Source organism: Raphanus sativus, chromosome 2, assembly GCF_000801105.2.
Source record: "Raphanus sativus cultivar WK10039 chromosome 2, ASM80110v3, whole genome shotgun sequence".
NCBI classification, from domain to species: domain Eukaryota; kingdom Viridiplantae; phylum Streptophyta; class Magnoliopsida; order Brassicales; family Brassicaceae; genus Raphanus; species Raphanus sativus.
Genome location: NC_079512.1, coordinates 24,768,992 through 24,784,488, shown reverse-complemented (window position 1 = coordinate 24,784,488; position 15,497 = coordinate 24,768,992). Strand labels below are relative to the sequence as shown.

Below are 15,497 nucleotides of genomic sequence, written 5' to 3'. Positions count from 1 at the left end.
TGCGTCTACCCGGCAACCAATTTCATCATCACCACCACTTCCAACGGAGAGCTTCATAGATCGAGATCTCATCCTGGACATGAGGCAACAAACTCCATAGAACCACTTAAAACCGGCCGTCAATACCAAAAAGAAAAGTGACAACGCCAGAGTCAAAACCGGACGACCACCGAAGGATAAGCACACCGTCAGAGTCAAAATTGTCAGAAAATTTAAGCCGGAGTCAAAATTGTCAGAAAATTTAAGCCGATACTATTACTAAAAATAAAGGAGAAAAAAACAAAATACAAGCCGGATCGACGGTGGCTGTGGAACTCCATCCCATTAGCTAGAAGTGCTAATCTCAGTGGTGTTGCCTTTTTAGAAAGAAGTTAGAGACTTTTAGAGACAAGTTACTATTGTTAGATATACAGTATGTTCTAAATTCTAAACTTATATCTATAGTTTTTCATTTTTGATCAACCGCATGGTGAAATGTAATATAATCTGATTGGTCTTGAACTTACCGTTTAGCTAATCGGGACAAGAATACATGATTGATGTGAATAATGTTGATATTTGTTTGTTTACAAGTTAAATAATATAAACCATATAAATACTGCAGTGCAGATATAATAAGGATATTAATAACACGACAAAAGTTAGTAACCACTCAAGTTCATGAATCCAACCATTGCTCCGACCAGACCACTATATAAACCCCTTTCCCCCATAGCTCTTCCCCTCAGCAATACGGCAATTACCACAGCTCCCAAATCAATTATCTTCTTTTACATTTTTTTTTTCTGTTTGTTTCTTTCTTTCTTTCTAAAATGCCTTCTTGTTCAGTAACAGAAATCTCGAAATGCATTGTGTATCCGGAGAAGAGGTCCACCGTGGCCGACCTACGTCTCTCCGTCTCCGATCTCCCTATGCTCTCATGCCACTACATTCAAAAAGGCGTGCTCCTCACCAGCCCTCCTCCACCCTTCTCCTTCGACGACCTTGTCTCCTCTCTCCGCCGTTCGCTCTCCTCCACCCTATCTCTGTTCCCCGGCTTGGCCGGCCGTTTCACCACCAGTCCCTCCGGTCATATCTACATCACCTGTAACGACTCCGGAGTTGAATTCGTCGCCGCTTCCGCCAAACACGTCGCCGTCTCCGACGTTCTCTCCCCCGGCAAAGACGTCCCTCTCCTCGTCCGCGAGTTTTTCGTGTTCGAGCGACTCGTCAGCTATAACGGCCACCATAAGCCTCTATCCGCCGTTCAAGTGACGGAGCTAAAGGACGGTGTCTTCATCGGATGCACCGTTAATCATTCAGTTACAGATGGAACTTCCTTCTGGCACTTCTTCAACACCTTCGCTGACGCCACTAGCGGCGCTTGCAAGATCAAACACTTTCCCGATTTCTCCCGGAACACCGTCTTCGACTCCCCCGCCGTCCTGCCGGTCCCTCCCGGTGGTCCACGTGTAACCTTCGACGCGGATCAGCCTCTCCGGGAGAGAGTTTTCCATTTCAGCAGAGAAGCGATATCGAAATTAAAACAGAGGACTAACAGCAAAGTCAACGGTATCGAGACGGGCGTTAACAACACAGAAGAGATACTCGGGAAAGTAAACAACGACGGGATAAAAACTAACGGTAACGGTAACGAGAAGATAACGAACAAGAAGAGCTACGATCGAACGGCTGAGATTTCGTCGTTCCAATCTCTCAGCGCTCAGCTATGGCGATCCGTGACGCGAGCGAGGAACCTCGATCCGAGCAAGACGACGACGTTCAGGATGGCGGTTAACTGCCGCCACCGCCTCGAGCCTAAGATGGATCCCTACTACTTCGGAAACGCGATACAGAGCATACCGACGATGGCGTCGGCGGGAGACGTGCTGGCGAAAGATCTCCGATGGTCCGCCGATCGGCTTCACAGGAACGTGGTGGCGCACGACGATTCGACGGTCCGCCGCGGGATAGCCGACTGGGAGAGCAATCCGAGGCTGTTCCCTCTGGGGAATCCGGACGGTGCTTCGATCACGATGGGGAGCTCGCCGAGGTTCCCGATGTACGACAACGATTTCGGATGGGGAAAGCCGTTGGCGGTGAGGAGCGGAGGAGCGAACAAATTCGACGGGAAGATCTCGGCGTTTCCGGGAAGAGAAGGAAACGGAAGCGTGGATCTGGAAGTGGTTTTGGCGCCGGAAACCATGGCGGGGATTGAGAACGATCCCGAGTTTATGCAATACGTATCTGAAGTCAGTTACGACTGCTGATCGGGTAACGACGACGTTTCTGGCAACATGAGAAAAAAAAATATCTAAAGCGGATAGAGGAAGTCGATGGCATGGCACTTTGAACGGTTGAGATTTATTTTATCTACAAAATTTAGATATTTCAATCATAAGAGTTGTGGAACGACGGCGGTTGAAAAGTCATTTGGGTCATTCTGGTTTTTGTTTGTTTCCTTCTTCACTGGTCACGTTCTTAATGTGTGCCAATTAATGTACAAAATCCCGTCTTTTTCAATTCGATAATGCAGTTTTTTCTATAATCATAAAGCTATAATAAAGTTTTAGAAACTTATTTCTTGATTTTTGTAGGAGTAGGAATAGGATGATCATGATACTATAATAAAAAAAATCCCCATAAAATAATTGACTTGTGACTTTTTGAATGGTGTATTCTGAGGTGGCAAAAAGACGATTTGTAATGGGATCCAGCTCGTATTTGTAAATTGTCCACTTGTAGAAAAAGCCCAAAAGCCTAATAGTGATTAATAGGCCTCTTGATAAAACGTACATGTATATTGCTGCAACTCCACACCGGATACATACAATGGAGATCACTGCGTGTTTGGTGTTGATGTGACCACTCCCACTGTCTTTAAAGAATCCGAACTTTTCACTGTTACTGACAAGTTCTATAACGCGAAGTACACATGGACCATTCAGAAGTTCTCCACCTTGCTCAAAGATATTTACTACTCTGACATGTCTCCATTGGAGGAAGACGATGGTGAGTCTACAATATTTCAAAACTTTTGCTTCACTTAGTGTGTATATAGTGCATGGTCGTGACAAATATTCCATATGTTGATCAGGAATATAAAAGTGTATCCCGGTGGTTGTGACCCGGGAAAGGGAAAAACTAGATTAGTCCAACAACAACAAAAAGACCATCGACTTACTCGGATTATGCAGATTACTATACATAATGTAATTAAAAGTTAAAATCCATTTTTATCTATTCTCACAGTCAACAGAGTTTGTATCTTCATTATTGTCAAATCTTTCTTTTAAAATTTGCAAAACAATGGTCTCTTAGCCAAAGTAAACACATGAACCAAAAATCATGGCCGCTCTAAACACTTAAAGCCTTAGGTAAAAATAAGAATATCTTTAGCCTCACCAAGAAATCACTCAAAACCTTTTATATAGTTTTTTTTTCTACTACAAAAGAAAGAGAAAATGAAAAGAAGAAGATGATGTTGAGGTTGACTCTAGTAGCTTATGTCGCTGATATTATCATCGCTACCGTCCAAGCACAAGATGATAACACTCGATGATTCCGAGCTCCCACTGCTGCTCACAGGACGCTTTCTCCTAGTCCCTGATGACCTCACACTGTACAATGAAGCTGCCGGTACTTTCGTCGCTAGCTGTCGGAAATTTCCTTTCATGCTCCCTTGTTTGATATCCTACAAACATTTTAAAGCAAAGTACTAAACATTACTCATTAATTTCAGCGAAATAATCTTAATATATAACCGTACCATATGCCTCAAGGCCATATCGAAGGAGCTTTTAGATAGGTTTCTCCCAAACCCAACACCATCAGCTCCCGAACTCGACTTCCCAGCGTTCGAGCCGCCTTTTTCTGTCAGCCGCGGTGGAGCAAGTTTTCTCGCACTCACAACTCTCTCCACCATTTGAACCCCTTTAGCTACAGGGCTGATCAAACCACCACCATCATCGTTGCTTGTCTTTGCTCGCCCAGGTCCCTTCGCGTTACCAATCGGAACTCGGTTTCTAGAAGGCGAACAAGACTGCCTCCTTGTAACTGTGCGTTCTATGGACGCTGATCTTGAACTAGACGCACCAAACGCTGTGGTTCTGCGACTTGACGCCGTTTGTGGTCTGTCTGGTAAAGTAGTCCTGAGATTTGACGGCGCTTCTAGAGAGAAACCAGGCATCTCGTAAGGTTCCCATGGCCGTGATCTCAATGAAGGTAAGGGAGCCGCCGGTTTACATACCGGTTTAGTTGGTTTACTTCTCGATACAGTTGATGATCCTGTCGGAGTTGGTGGACGGCGAGTTGGAGTACTTGACCTAGATCCCGGTTTTGTACTGGGTGTCGACATTGGCCGGGTATTGGATCGTGCAGACGTGGCTGCACTAGTGGTGGCACGGGATGTGGTTAAATTAGCACGTGAGGTTCCAGAAGTAGAAGGCCTTCTTGGTGGTGTAGAAGGTCTGCTCGTTGAACTTGTTGTACAAGTAGATGACGAGGTTAATGTGACACGCGCAGCTGTTGAGGTGGCACGTGAAGTTCCAGAGCTAGAAGGCCTTCTGGTTGGTGTAGAAGGTCTGCTCGTTGATCGTGAGTTACTAGTAGAGGACGAGGTTAAGTTAGGACGTGCACCTGTTGAGATGACATGCGAAGTCGGAGGCGTTGACCTTGTGGCTGGCGTTGTAGACCTTCTGGCTGGTGTGGAAGGTCTAATCGTTGACCTTGAGCTGTTAGAGGACGAGGGTCGTTTGAGCCCAATTGTTTGATTTTTGGATGATGTTCTGTCCCTCTCTTCTTCACGGCAATTCTCTAACTGTTGAAATAAAAGAAACCATCGTTGAGTATAATGCACATAAAAGCCTAAAATAATAGCGCGAGACATACCAAGTTCGTACCCGGGATTTAAGAGCCATCGTCAAGGTGGCATCGGGTGCATCGAGTTGGTTCACGGAGCTTTTATTCGGTGAGCCCGGTGGCGTAACCAGCCTGAACATTTTTTTTAAACCATCAATAACAAAAGTGCAAATTGCTTATGTTGATTCCCTTAATCATGACCGTTTTTAAAGCATGCATGCATAATGAGACATTTGGCAAGGGCCTTGTTTGTTTCTAGATGAAAATCCAACTTGATAAGATTTTATAATATTTGACTAGTTTTTTTTTAATTGAGGTATGAAACACACAAGAAAAAATTGATCTAAACGTCTTGTTTCATGCTAAAACTATTTAACTTTTATTCACTTTAAAGCTCCGTTTCTGAAAAGAATCCACAAGGTCCCTAGTCTTATAAGACGTATATACGAACATTAAAATCATATAGTATCTTAACATTTTACGAAAAAAAAAAAAAAAACCATATAGCTAGTAAGAAAGTCTTAGAACGCATACAAACACAAATTAGACATTAGATTGTTAAACAAGATGTGATTCCAAGATAAAGCCAATTTGGTGATAAATAAACTGACATATACATATTGAGAAGAATATTCTCTTTCGAGATGATAGTTTTTTGATGATCAATCTCGGAATGCTCGAAAAAGATCGATGGACCATTTTGAACTGGATAGATGATCAGATTGGACTATGTGGATTAGACATTGATACCATGTTAAACTAGATGAGATTCTAATCTAAAATCAATTAGTGATAACTAGATTGGTCCATATATTTTAGAGAAATTGCCAAAAATACCATTTTCATAGTACCACTTTTCATGTTTACACTAACCACTTTTACCACTACTTTTAATGAAGGGTTTAGATTTGAAGGTTTAGGATTTAGGGTTTAGATTTGATGTTTTAGAGTTTAAAGTATATAGTTTAGGGTTTAGAGTTGAGGATTTAGGGTTTAGAGTTGAAGATTTAGGGTTTATAGTTTAGATTTTAGGGTTTAGGGTTTAGGATATTGAATTTAGGGTATATAATTTAGGGTTTAGAGTTGAAGTTTTTGGGTTTAGGGTTTAGAATTAGAGGTTTAGGATTTAGAATTTGGGATTAGAATTTTGAAAAGCATATAAAAACAAAGATATAAGAGTCTTTACCATTTTAATAAATAAGGTATTTTTGAAAATGTGTCTTTAGTGGTGGTAAAGATGAACAATGGTACATTGAAAGTTGTATTTTTGAAAATTCCCCAAATATTTTATATATTATTAAAGATGTTTTCCAACTCCTATTGTGGTAGACTTTGTCTCTAGTATAGATTACTCCTATCAAAGGATGTATGAGATTTTGATAAGTCTACATTTTCGGTTGGATCTTTGGTTTCTTTTATCCTAAACCATGAAAACATATGTAACAAGGCAACTTTTCTGAAAAACATGATCAGAATTATAACAAAGATTAAAAAAAGGAAAAAGTCATGACCCAGATGAAGAGAAAAAGAAAAACATTACCAATCGTAATCGGACTTCTCGTCTTCGGAGTACAAAAAGTTATCGGCGGCAGTTCTCCGGAGTGCATATCGCTGAGACGACATGGAATCGTACTACTCTTACAATGATCTGAAGATTCCGCAAAAGACAGAACATAAAAAGAAGATAAAAATTCGATTAACATATTTAATACAATTGTTGAGCAATATATAAATGAAAACGGACTCTTTAGAAGCTAAGCTTGGTCACTTTTTTCGGGACGACCAATCTCCAGGAACAAAACTAGCTCTTCATCTCTGTCTTGGGTCGACATATTTTGGGCATGTTTATAAAACGGATAGTTGACGAACGAAGAGAGTGGTGAAGATGTTCTATTCTTGTTTCTTTTTTTCTTTTTATTTTAAAATGTCAGATTTCATGCCAAACAACCCTTCTTGATGTATAAGAAAGTAATGGAGTTTTTGGTTAATTTATTCCTGTTTTGTCTTGTGAGCCTTTTCTCTGTCAACGATGTTATAATAGTTATTACTCCCTCCGTTTCAAATTATATGTCGTTCTAGAGGAAATTTTTTGTTTCAAAATAAGTGTCATTTTCAGTTTTCAATGCAAAATTTATCGACAATATTTTCTTTTCTATTTTTCTATTGGTTAATACATGGTTAGGTGTATTGATAATAGTGTTTTTATTTTGGAAATATGTAAAATTAAATGTTTTTTTAATCTGTGTGCACAAGGTTAGAACGACATGTAATATGAAACGGAGGGAGTAGTATTTATGTATGTTTGTCTTAATCCTTGGTTGACAACATATATGCAAAAATATAATAATATTTATTATTATACAATCAAATTTGAGGTATGGGATAACTAGTAAAAAGTAAACATTAGAAAAAATTAAACATTAGAAAATATAAATGCTTTCTAAATGTTATTTATTTAATAATAAAATTTTTGATAGAGCATTTGCATTTAAAACATATAGATAATAAAAATATATATAATGTTTTATTAATAATATTGAAAGATTATGATATATAAGCATAAACATACCTGTATTGTTTAAAAATAAACAAATTATATTATCATATATTAATTTATAAAATAATTATATATATATTATTTACTATTCTACTGTTCACATATCTAACACGAGAGCATACAACTTCTATATCATATTGCTATTGTTTTATCATGAATTTTATTCATTTTTGGATCTATTTTGTCAAAAGAACTGAATTATCTTCTTCTTTTTTAATTCCTAAATGAACTGAATTATCTTCTTCTTTTTCAATTCCTAAAAGACAAGATTATTTTCTCTTTAAGGAAAATGAATAATATTCTTACTCAATCTCTACTGATTTAATTAAAATCATTTTGATTTTCTTTACTGTTATAGTTAAATTTCATTTGATTTATTATTTCTAAAAGCATAAAGTATATTTAGAAAATAATACTAAAGACCCTTTTTGTCATCAATACTAAAGCCCTTTGATATGTAAATTGGGTAGTTTTCATTTTACTAAAGACCCTTTTTATAGACCCTTTTTGGGTCTATAATACTAAAGACCCTCTGTAACCCTCCCCCACCTAGAAACAGAGGAGCATAAACCACCAAGTCTTTTCGACCAAAAAAAAAACCACCAAGTCCTAAAGCTCCATCATCGCTTCCTTCTGGTCCAAGAAGCTTCCTCCTACAGTTTTGTAAGTTGTATCAGTGAAACCACGTACGCGTCAAAGACTACTAACAGTATTTAAGAAAGAAAAAGACCATATTATTAATTTATTACCTCAAAATACCGTTAGTTGTCCAGAACATCATGGCCCAATGGTAAGGACGGGCTCCTTCCTGCATCCAGGTTGTGAGTTCGAACCCTACTGGAGGGAACTAAGTCATGATTTCTGGACACCAACACGGATATGGGTCTATGCTTTAGGGCCCATTTGTATACCGTGGGCTGCACCTCTCCTTGGGGATTAGTCTGGTCCCTTCCATTAGTCCGGGATACCCCAGGTTAATCAAAAAAAAAAAAAAAATACCGTTAGTTGATGAAATGGACTCCACTGCGCTAACCTGTGAGAAAGAATCCAGAAAAAAAAAACATCATCATATGTAATAAGAGCCGAGACGAGCGGAGCAGTAGACACACAATACATGACTCAAAAGGAAATGTGCTTGCAAGTTGCAACTAGAAACACATTGAAGCTGAGCACACCAAAACTAAGGATCTATTTATATATAATAGAGTTTCTTCTCTCCAGAGCGTGACACGTCATCAATTAGCTGCAGGAGACGCCGACACGTGTCCATTGTCTTTTAAAAAATTGCTGCTTTCGACTTAGACTATCACGTTTTCATGTTGGGCTTCGTATCAGGTTATTTTATTTTCATTGTCGGGCTTACATTAGGTTATTTGGGCTGATAAAAGAAATCAAAGAAAATCAAAAGCTAAGTTTATTGTCCGATTTTTCCTTCTTCAACAATGGCGACTTTTAGATTTTTAGCGTTCATATCATCGTTTTGAGAAGAATCGTGAAGAAGATTCCCTGGATCGAGATGCCCTGGTGTTGTTTCGTCTCCATGAAACAGTTACGGGATGCATTGATTCACTGCCATTAAGGACCTCTTAACTCCTTCAATCCACTGCTAGCACGATTTATCATTCAATGAATCTTACCCTCTGTTCAAGGCGGTGCAGCTACAACTATAAAAAGGTCGGTCTACATACCGTGAACATCATAATCACAACTAACACTTCAATTTTTTTCCCAGAAGAATTGCGAAATCATCTATCCTCATCGCTGATTTCAGGACTGGCCAATGTTCTTGAAACAATCTATAACGAAGAGACCCAGAGCACTCAACACCGCATGTCAACCTTCTGGATTTATAGGTATATCTAATTTCTCGATTTTGTTGAGTGCCTTTTGAACATACATGTCACTGCTCTGTTTTGAAAATGATGTGTAACTATTATTTTCTGCTGCAGGAATACTCTGGCCTGCCCAAGTGTTTTTAATGGGCTTGCTGCACGCCTGAGTCCTGACTCTGGTGTTGATCCTAAGGTGGTTGTTGCTATTGTCGGAGGTAAGAAACGAATCTCACTTACGTTAGGTCCACTATCTCCTTGCGATGTTTGTTTGTGTCAGCTAAACATTTGTCTCCATGTTTCCATATCATAAGTCCACTCTCACACTCTGGGTGTCAGCTAAAATAGATGTTTTGGATTCAGGTAGACCCAAAATACGAGAAAGGTGTTGATCAGCAGTTAATGGATGAAGCACGGATTGTACTGGTAAACATTCACTGAGCGCATAATTTAGAATTGGTTGGCTTCACCACCCATTAACTCTCATGCAACATTGTATATAGGGACGTATCTTGGATGCCTTTGTTAAAATTCAGTACTTTCAAGCGAACTATCTCTCAGGTAATTATGTTCTTGAGCTAATTCTCTTCACAACTATATTATTATTATTACTATTTCTTTTACTATATTATTTCATTAAATTGTTTACCTATTCCTGCTTTGTGATGTATAGCTTTTTCGGGAGGGTGAGATGGGAAAGGATCGGATCACTTTGAGAGCCAACTTTAACTTCCTGTCCAGGTAATTAGTGTCTATTCCTTATATTCTTTGGTTACGTACTTCACTTTTTGTGTTTTTACAAAACATTATGCATTCTTATTGATGGCTTTGTATATGTTGTTTACTAAGCAATTAGCTTATCTTGTAGATTATCTAGCAACTTTTATTACATGCAGTTTTGAATTTGCAGGTTCCTGTCAGACATTCAAAAGAAGTGAATGACTGTAAGAATCTGATCAAGACCCTGGTCATGCGTACTGAATCTTGGAAGAGTTATCCTCTTACATGGTTAGGATTCTGTACTTGAAGATCAATATGTTTTCTTCCTGATTTGTGTTCAGGAATGAAAACACTAATATGGAGTATAACACATGCTCATATGCATTGATATCAGGTTTCTACCCCTGAGTGTGAGAGTTTAGTCACTCTCACTGCCATTTTACATCTCAGGCTTTCTTACTATTTTTGCATCGTCAATATCTACAAGCTGGTCAAATTCTGAATCATATTATTGGTTGTTTTGGGTTGTATTTAAAAAGAAATGGGATAACTCTTTTGTAGACATACTTGGATGATTTATAGCAAAAGTTAAAAAGATAGACATACTTGGGTTCATGTGTATATCAAGTTAGCTTAGCATGTTACCAAAAAAATGTGTATATCAAGTGCAGGCATACTCGCATCATGTAGAAAGCAAACATCTAATATTACATAAATAATTTTATAATTAATTATATATTTTAACACAAATAAAATTCTATCAAAATCCTACCGTAAAACTAAATTTAGTACAAAAGTATAACATAACAAAAATTAAATGAAATAAACAAAATAAAAAAATAAAAAAATAAATGAAATAAAAAGTAAATGAAATAAAAATTTATGAATCCATTTACAAGTTTGTTTCTTTTCTAATAACAAAAATGAAAAAGTTTTCTGGAAATTAAAAGAAATGATGTAAAACCACATCTAATTATTAATTTATAATTAAAACATAAATTACTAAACAAAAGAAAACATTTTAACATTTTAAAAATAATAAGTAGTCCTCCCTCTGTTTCTAAAAGATAAATATCCTAGATTTTTCTCATATATTAAGAAAATTCACTAAATCTTGATTATAAATGCAACTTTTTTTATGAATAACAATTTTCCATAACTTTTAACCAATATAAATTCAATAAATACTATTAATTTTTTTGAAACTTACAATTTCTCATAAAATCACTCATTGAAAAAGTAAAAAATATATCTTTTTAAAACAATTTTTTTTCCAGAACATACGTCTTTTAGAAACGAAGATAATATTTTTTTTTAAATCATAGCCAGTTATTCAGATAACATGGTTTATTTAGAAAAACATATTCTAACCCAACATAATAGGTAGTATTTATATTTAAAAAAGTATAACCAATTATTCAGATAACTTGATTTATTTAGTCTTCAAATCAAATAACATATAATTTTTAACAAAAATGTATAATTCAAATAATAACAACTAATATTAAATATTTATTCTGATTATTTAAATTATTTACTGATCTACTTCCCGCCCGTAGGGCGGGCTTACCCTAGTTATAACTAAAAAAGGGTAATATATATATATATATATATCTATATATCTCAAGAAAACAAACATGAACGCATTACTTACAGACTAGTGAAGGTATATAGTTTTCCACGGATGGCAAGATCTTGCTGAACAATATAAAAGACAGAAGATAATAGGCCAGGTAGTTTGGATGTTGTAATTATTAGTCCAAAGACTCCAGTTCACGCAGAGGCTTCGACTTCTCAGAGCAAACAAGACACTCCAGTTCACGCAGAGGTTTCGAAGTCACAATCCTGCAACGGTAACAGAGTGGTTATGAGCGTCACGACAAAGCGGAGATCTTGTACGACGCCCACGACTCAGGACATACAGCTAGCTAACAGATTTGATTCCTTAAAGCTGTGTGCTGTCACATGCTGAGCTGTGCCCTAGTTGGAGGCTCACCCTCTCTTCCTTTCCTATATATTGTAATCTCTCATCTTGGTTGTAACTCAGCGAAAACATTATCAATATAAAGGTTCTCTCTTTACACGCTTTGTCCCCAAGCTTGTCTCAAGCTTTCAGTAATCAGATAAATATATGTGCGCAGACTCAGGAGCAACAGCTCATATCACCAACAACTCTGCTCTACTTCAATCGGCTCAAGCCTACTCAGGTCAGGACACTGTCTTAGTTGGAAATGGAGATTATCTCCCTATTACTCATGTCGGAACTGCTGTGTTGCCTAGTCTTCAAGGTAAACTGTTGTTGAATGATGTGCTTGTTTGTCCTTCCATTACCAAGTCTTTGCTATCAGTGTCGAAACTTACTGCAGATTACCCTTGTTCTATTGAGTTCGATTCTGATAGTGTTATTGTGAAGGACAAACAGACAAGGCAGCTCCTCACCAAGGGCAGTAGACAGAAGGATCTTTACGTCTTGGAGGACCCGAAGTTCATGGCTTTCTATTCTCACAGACAGCAAGCCACAACTGGTGATGTATGGCACTTGCGGCTAGGTCATGCTCACCAAGAAGTTCTCCAGCGTCTCTCTCAGAATAAAGCCATAGTTCTCAATAACTCCAGCTCTAAGCTCTGTGAGGCATGCCAGCTTGGAAAGTCAAGTAGATTACGGTTTTCTTCGTCTTCCTTTGTCGCAGCCAAACCTCTTGAAAGAGTTCATTGTGACCTCTGGGGGCCTTCTCCAGTTGTCTCGACTCAGGGGTTTAGGTTTTATGCAGTTTTCGTTGATCATTACTCAAGGTTTACCTGGTTGTACCCATTGAGACTAAAATCAGATTTTTATTCAGTATTCTTGAGTTACCAGAAGTTAGTTGAAAACCAGTTAGACTGCAAAATCAAAATTTTTCAAAGCGATGGTGGGGGTGAATTCATAAGTAATCAGTTCCGTCAACACCTTGCTTCTTGCGGTATCAAACACCACGTCTCTTGTCCCCACACGCCTCAGCAAAATGGCTTAGCAGAGCGAAAGCATCGCCACATTACGGAACAGGGCCTCTCTCTCATGTTTCATAGTAAGGTTCCTCAACAACTATGGGTCGATGCTTTCCTTACTGCAACCTATGTGGCCAACCTTCTACCTTCATCGGCTCTTCCCAACAACATCAGTCCGTATGAAGCGTTGGTAGGAAAACCTCCTGTGTACACTTCCCTTCGCGTGTTTGGTTCAAGCTGCTACCCGTTCCTTAGACCTTACGGCAAGAACAAGTTTGATCCGAAGAGCTTACATTGTGTATTCCTTGGATACAGTGAACAACATAAGGGATATAGATGCTTGCATCCTCCAAGTGCTCGCGTCTACATCAGCCGTCATGTCCTCTTTGAGGAGTCCAACCTTCCGTATTAGAACGAGTATCAGTCGTTCCTTAACAAAACTGATACTCCTCTGTTGGCTGCTTGGAGAGCTGAGTTCTTGACCCCTTCAGCTCAAGAAACTGCATCTCCTCCTCCTGAGGAAGAGTTCCTTCCAGCTCCACGAACTGCTCAGGTGCCAGCTCCTCCTGTTCTTACAGTCCCTGTCTCACCTGCCTCAAGTCAGTCAACGCCCTCCATCTTCTCAGATGAGGACTTCCCTCCGTTGTCTCCACCGCAACAGGCTCCTCCTCCGCCTCCTCCTCCTCCTCATGTTCATCAGATGATAACTAGAGGACGAGATGGCATTCGAAAGCCTAACCCACGATATGTGATGATGACTGTCAAAACTCCGTATCCAGTTCCAAAGTCGGTTAAAGCAGCTCTCAAAGACCCCCTTTGGACAGCTGCAATGGGAAAAGAACATGGCAATATGGAGATAACACACACGTGGGATCTCGTGCCTCCTGACCCCAATGTGGAACCTATTGAGTGTGGATGGCTCTACAAGTCTCAACTCAACGCAGATGGCAGTCTTAAAAACAGAAAAGCCCGTCTGGTTGCGCGTGGCAACCAACAAGAAGAAGGGATTGACTTTGTTGAAACGTACAGCCCGGTAGTTCGCACTGCTACTATCCGATCAGTCCTCCACATCGCCACAGTGAAAGGTTGGGACATCAAACAGCTAGATGTGGAGAGTGCCTTTCTTCACGGTGATCTCAAAGAAACCGTGTACATGACGCAACCGCCTGGTTTTGTAGATGAAGCTCACCCTGAGTATGTTTGCAAGCTTCAAAAAGCTATCTATGGCCTTCGTCAGTCTCCTCGTGCGTGGTTTGATAAGTTCAGCACTTTTCTTATCGAGTTTGGCTTCAAATGTACTCATGGTGATCCATCCCTCTTCGTGTATCTTCACGGGGATGACGTGATCTATCTCCTCCTATACGTGGACGATATGCTTCTCACAGGCAACAACAACGAGTTGATACAGAAACTGATGATCACACTGAATGGCACCTTTCAGATGAAAGATATGGGTGAGGTGCATTACTTTCTTGGTATCCAAGTGCGTCGCTATGAGGATGGTCTGTTCCTATGTCAAGAGAAGTACACAAAGGATCTTCTGGAGGCAGCAGGAATGGCAAGTTGTGATGCCACTCAGACGCCATTACCTCTGCAACTAGATCGCGTCGTCGGACAAGACACTCTCTTTGACCAACCCACTTACTTCCGCAGCCTCGCGGGGAAGCTTCAATACCTCACACTGACGAGACCGGACATTCAGTTCGCAGTGAACTACGTGTGTCAGAAGATGCACGCTCCAACAGTCGCTGATTTCACCAACCTGAGACGCATCCTTCGCTACTTGAAAGGCACGTCATCTCTTGGTTTAACAATCAACGCTAAAACAGGTTTTCTTCTGTATGGGTTCAGTGACAGTGATTGGGCAGGATGCCGAGAGACACGACGATCAACTGGTGGTCTCTGCACTTTCCTCGGTTCCAACATCATCTCATGGTCTGCAAAAAGACATCCTACAGTCTCAAGATCGTCTACAGAAGCAGAGTACCGAACTCTGTCCCTCACTGCCACTGAGCTGAAATGGCTGGCGTCGCTTCTGGGAGAAATGGGAATCTCTCTTCCAGACACTCCGCAACTCTACTGTGACAACTTGTCAGCTGTTTACTTGACAGCGAACACGGCGCTTCACAACAGGTCCAAGCACTTCGACACTGATTTTCATTATGTGCGTGAAAGAGTTGCTTTGGGTGCTCTTGTTGTGAACCAGGTTCCAGCTGCTCAGCAGCTTGCCGACATATTCACTAAGTCCTTGGCTCAACAACCGTTCTGTCGCCTTCGTGACAAACTTGGTGTTGTCGAGCCTCCCACACCAAGTTTGAGGGGGAGTATTAGTCCAAAGACTCCAGTTCACGCAGAGGCTTCGACTTCTCAGAGCAAACAAGACACTCCAGTTCACGCAGAGGTTTCGAAGTCACAATCCTGCAAAGGTAACTGAGTGGTTATGAGCGTCACGACAAAGCGGAGATCTTGTACGACGCCCACGACTCAGGACATACAGCTAGCTAACAGATTTGATTCCTTAAAGCTGTGTGCTGTCACATGCTGAGCTGTGCCCTAGTTGGAGGCTC

General features: G+C 39.7%; 2 protein-coding genes across 3 annotated transcripts; one reads left to right on the top strand and one right to left on the bottom strand.

Annotated features, from left to right (window-relative positions):
• Positions 1–613: 613 nt before the first annotated feature.
• Positions 614–2,559, top strand: LOC108842999 (uncharacterized acetyltransferase At3g50280). Its single transcript, XM_018616072.2, has one exon. It carries the CDS (start codon positions 813–815, stop codon positions 2,247–2,249), a length of 1,437 nt encoding a protein of 478 aa, XP_018471574.2. The 5' UTR covers positions 614–812; the 3' UTR covers positions 2,250–2,559.
• A 689-nt stretch (positions 2,560–3,248) lies between these two features.
• On the bottom strand, positions 3,249–6,880 carry LOC108841995 (uncharacterized). 2 transcript variants are annotated; one of them, XM_018614788.2, is made up of 5 exons: positions 6,584–6,880; positions 6,380–6,487; positions 4,881–4,971; positions 3,749–4,798; positions 3,249–3,673 (listed from the first exon to the last, which is right to left on the bottom strand). In XM_018614788.2, the coding sequence occupies exons 2-5, from the start codon at positions 6,460–6,462 to the stop codon at positions 3,476–3,478; spliced, it is 1,422 nt and encodes a 473-aa protein (XP_018470290.2). In that variant the 5' UTR covers positions 6,463–6,487; positions 6,584–6,880; the 3' UTR covers positions 3,249–3,475. The 2 variants fall into 2 exon arrangements, with proteins under 2 accessions (XP_018470290.2, XP_056858703.1); XM_057002723.1 differs by having other exon boundaries at positions 6,380–6,880.
• Between the last annotated feature and the right edge of the window lie 8,617 nt (positions 6,881–15,497).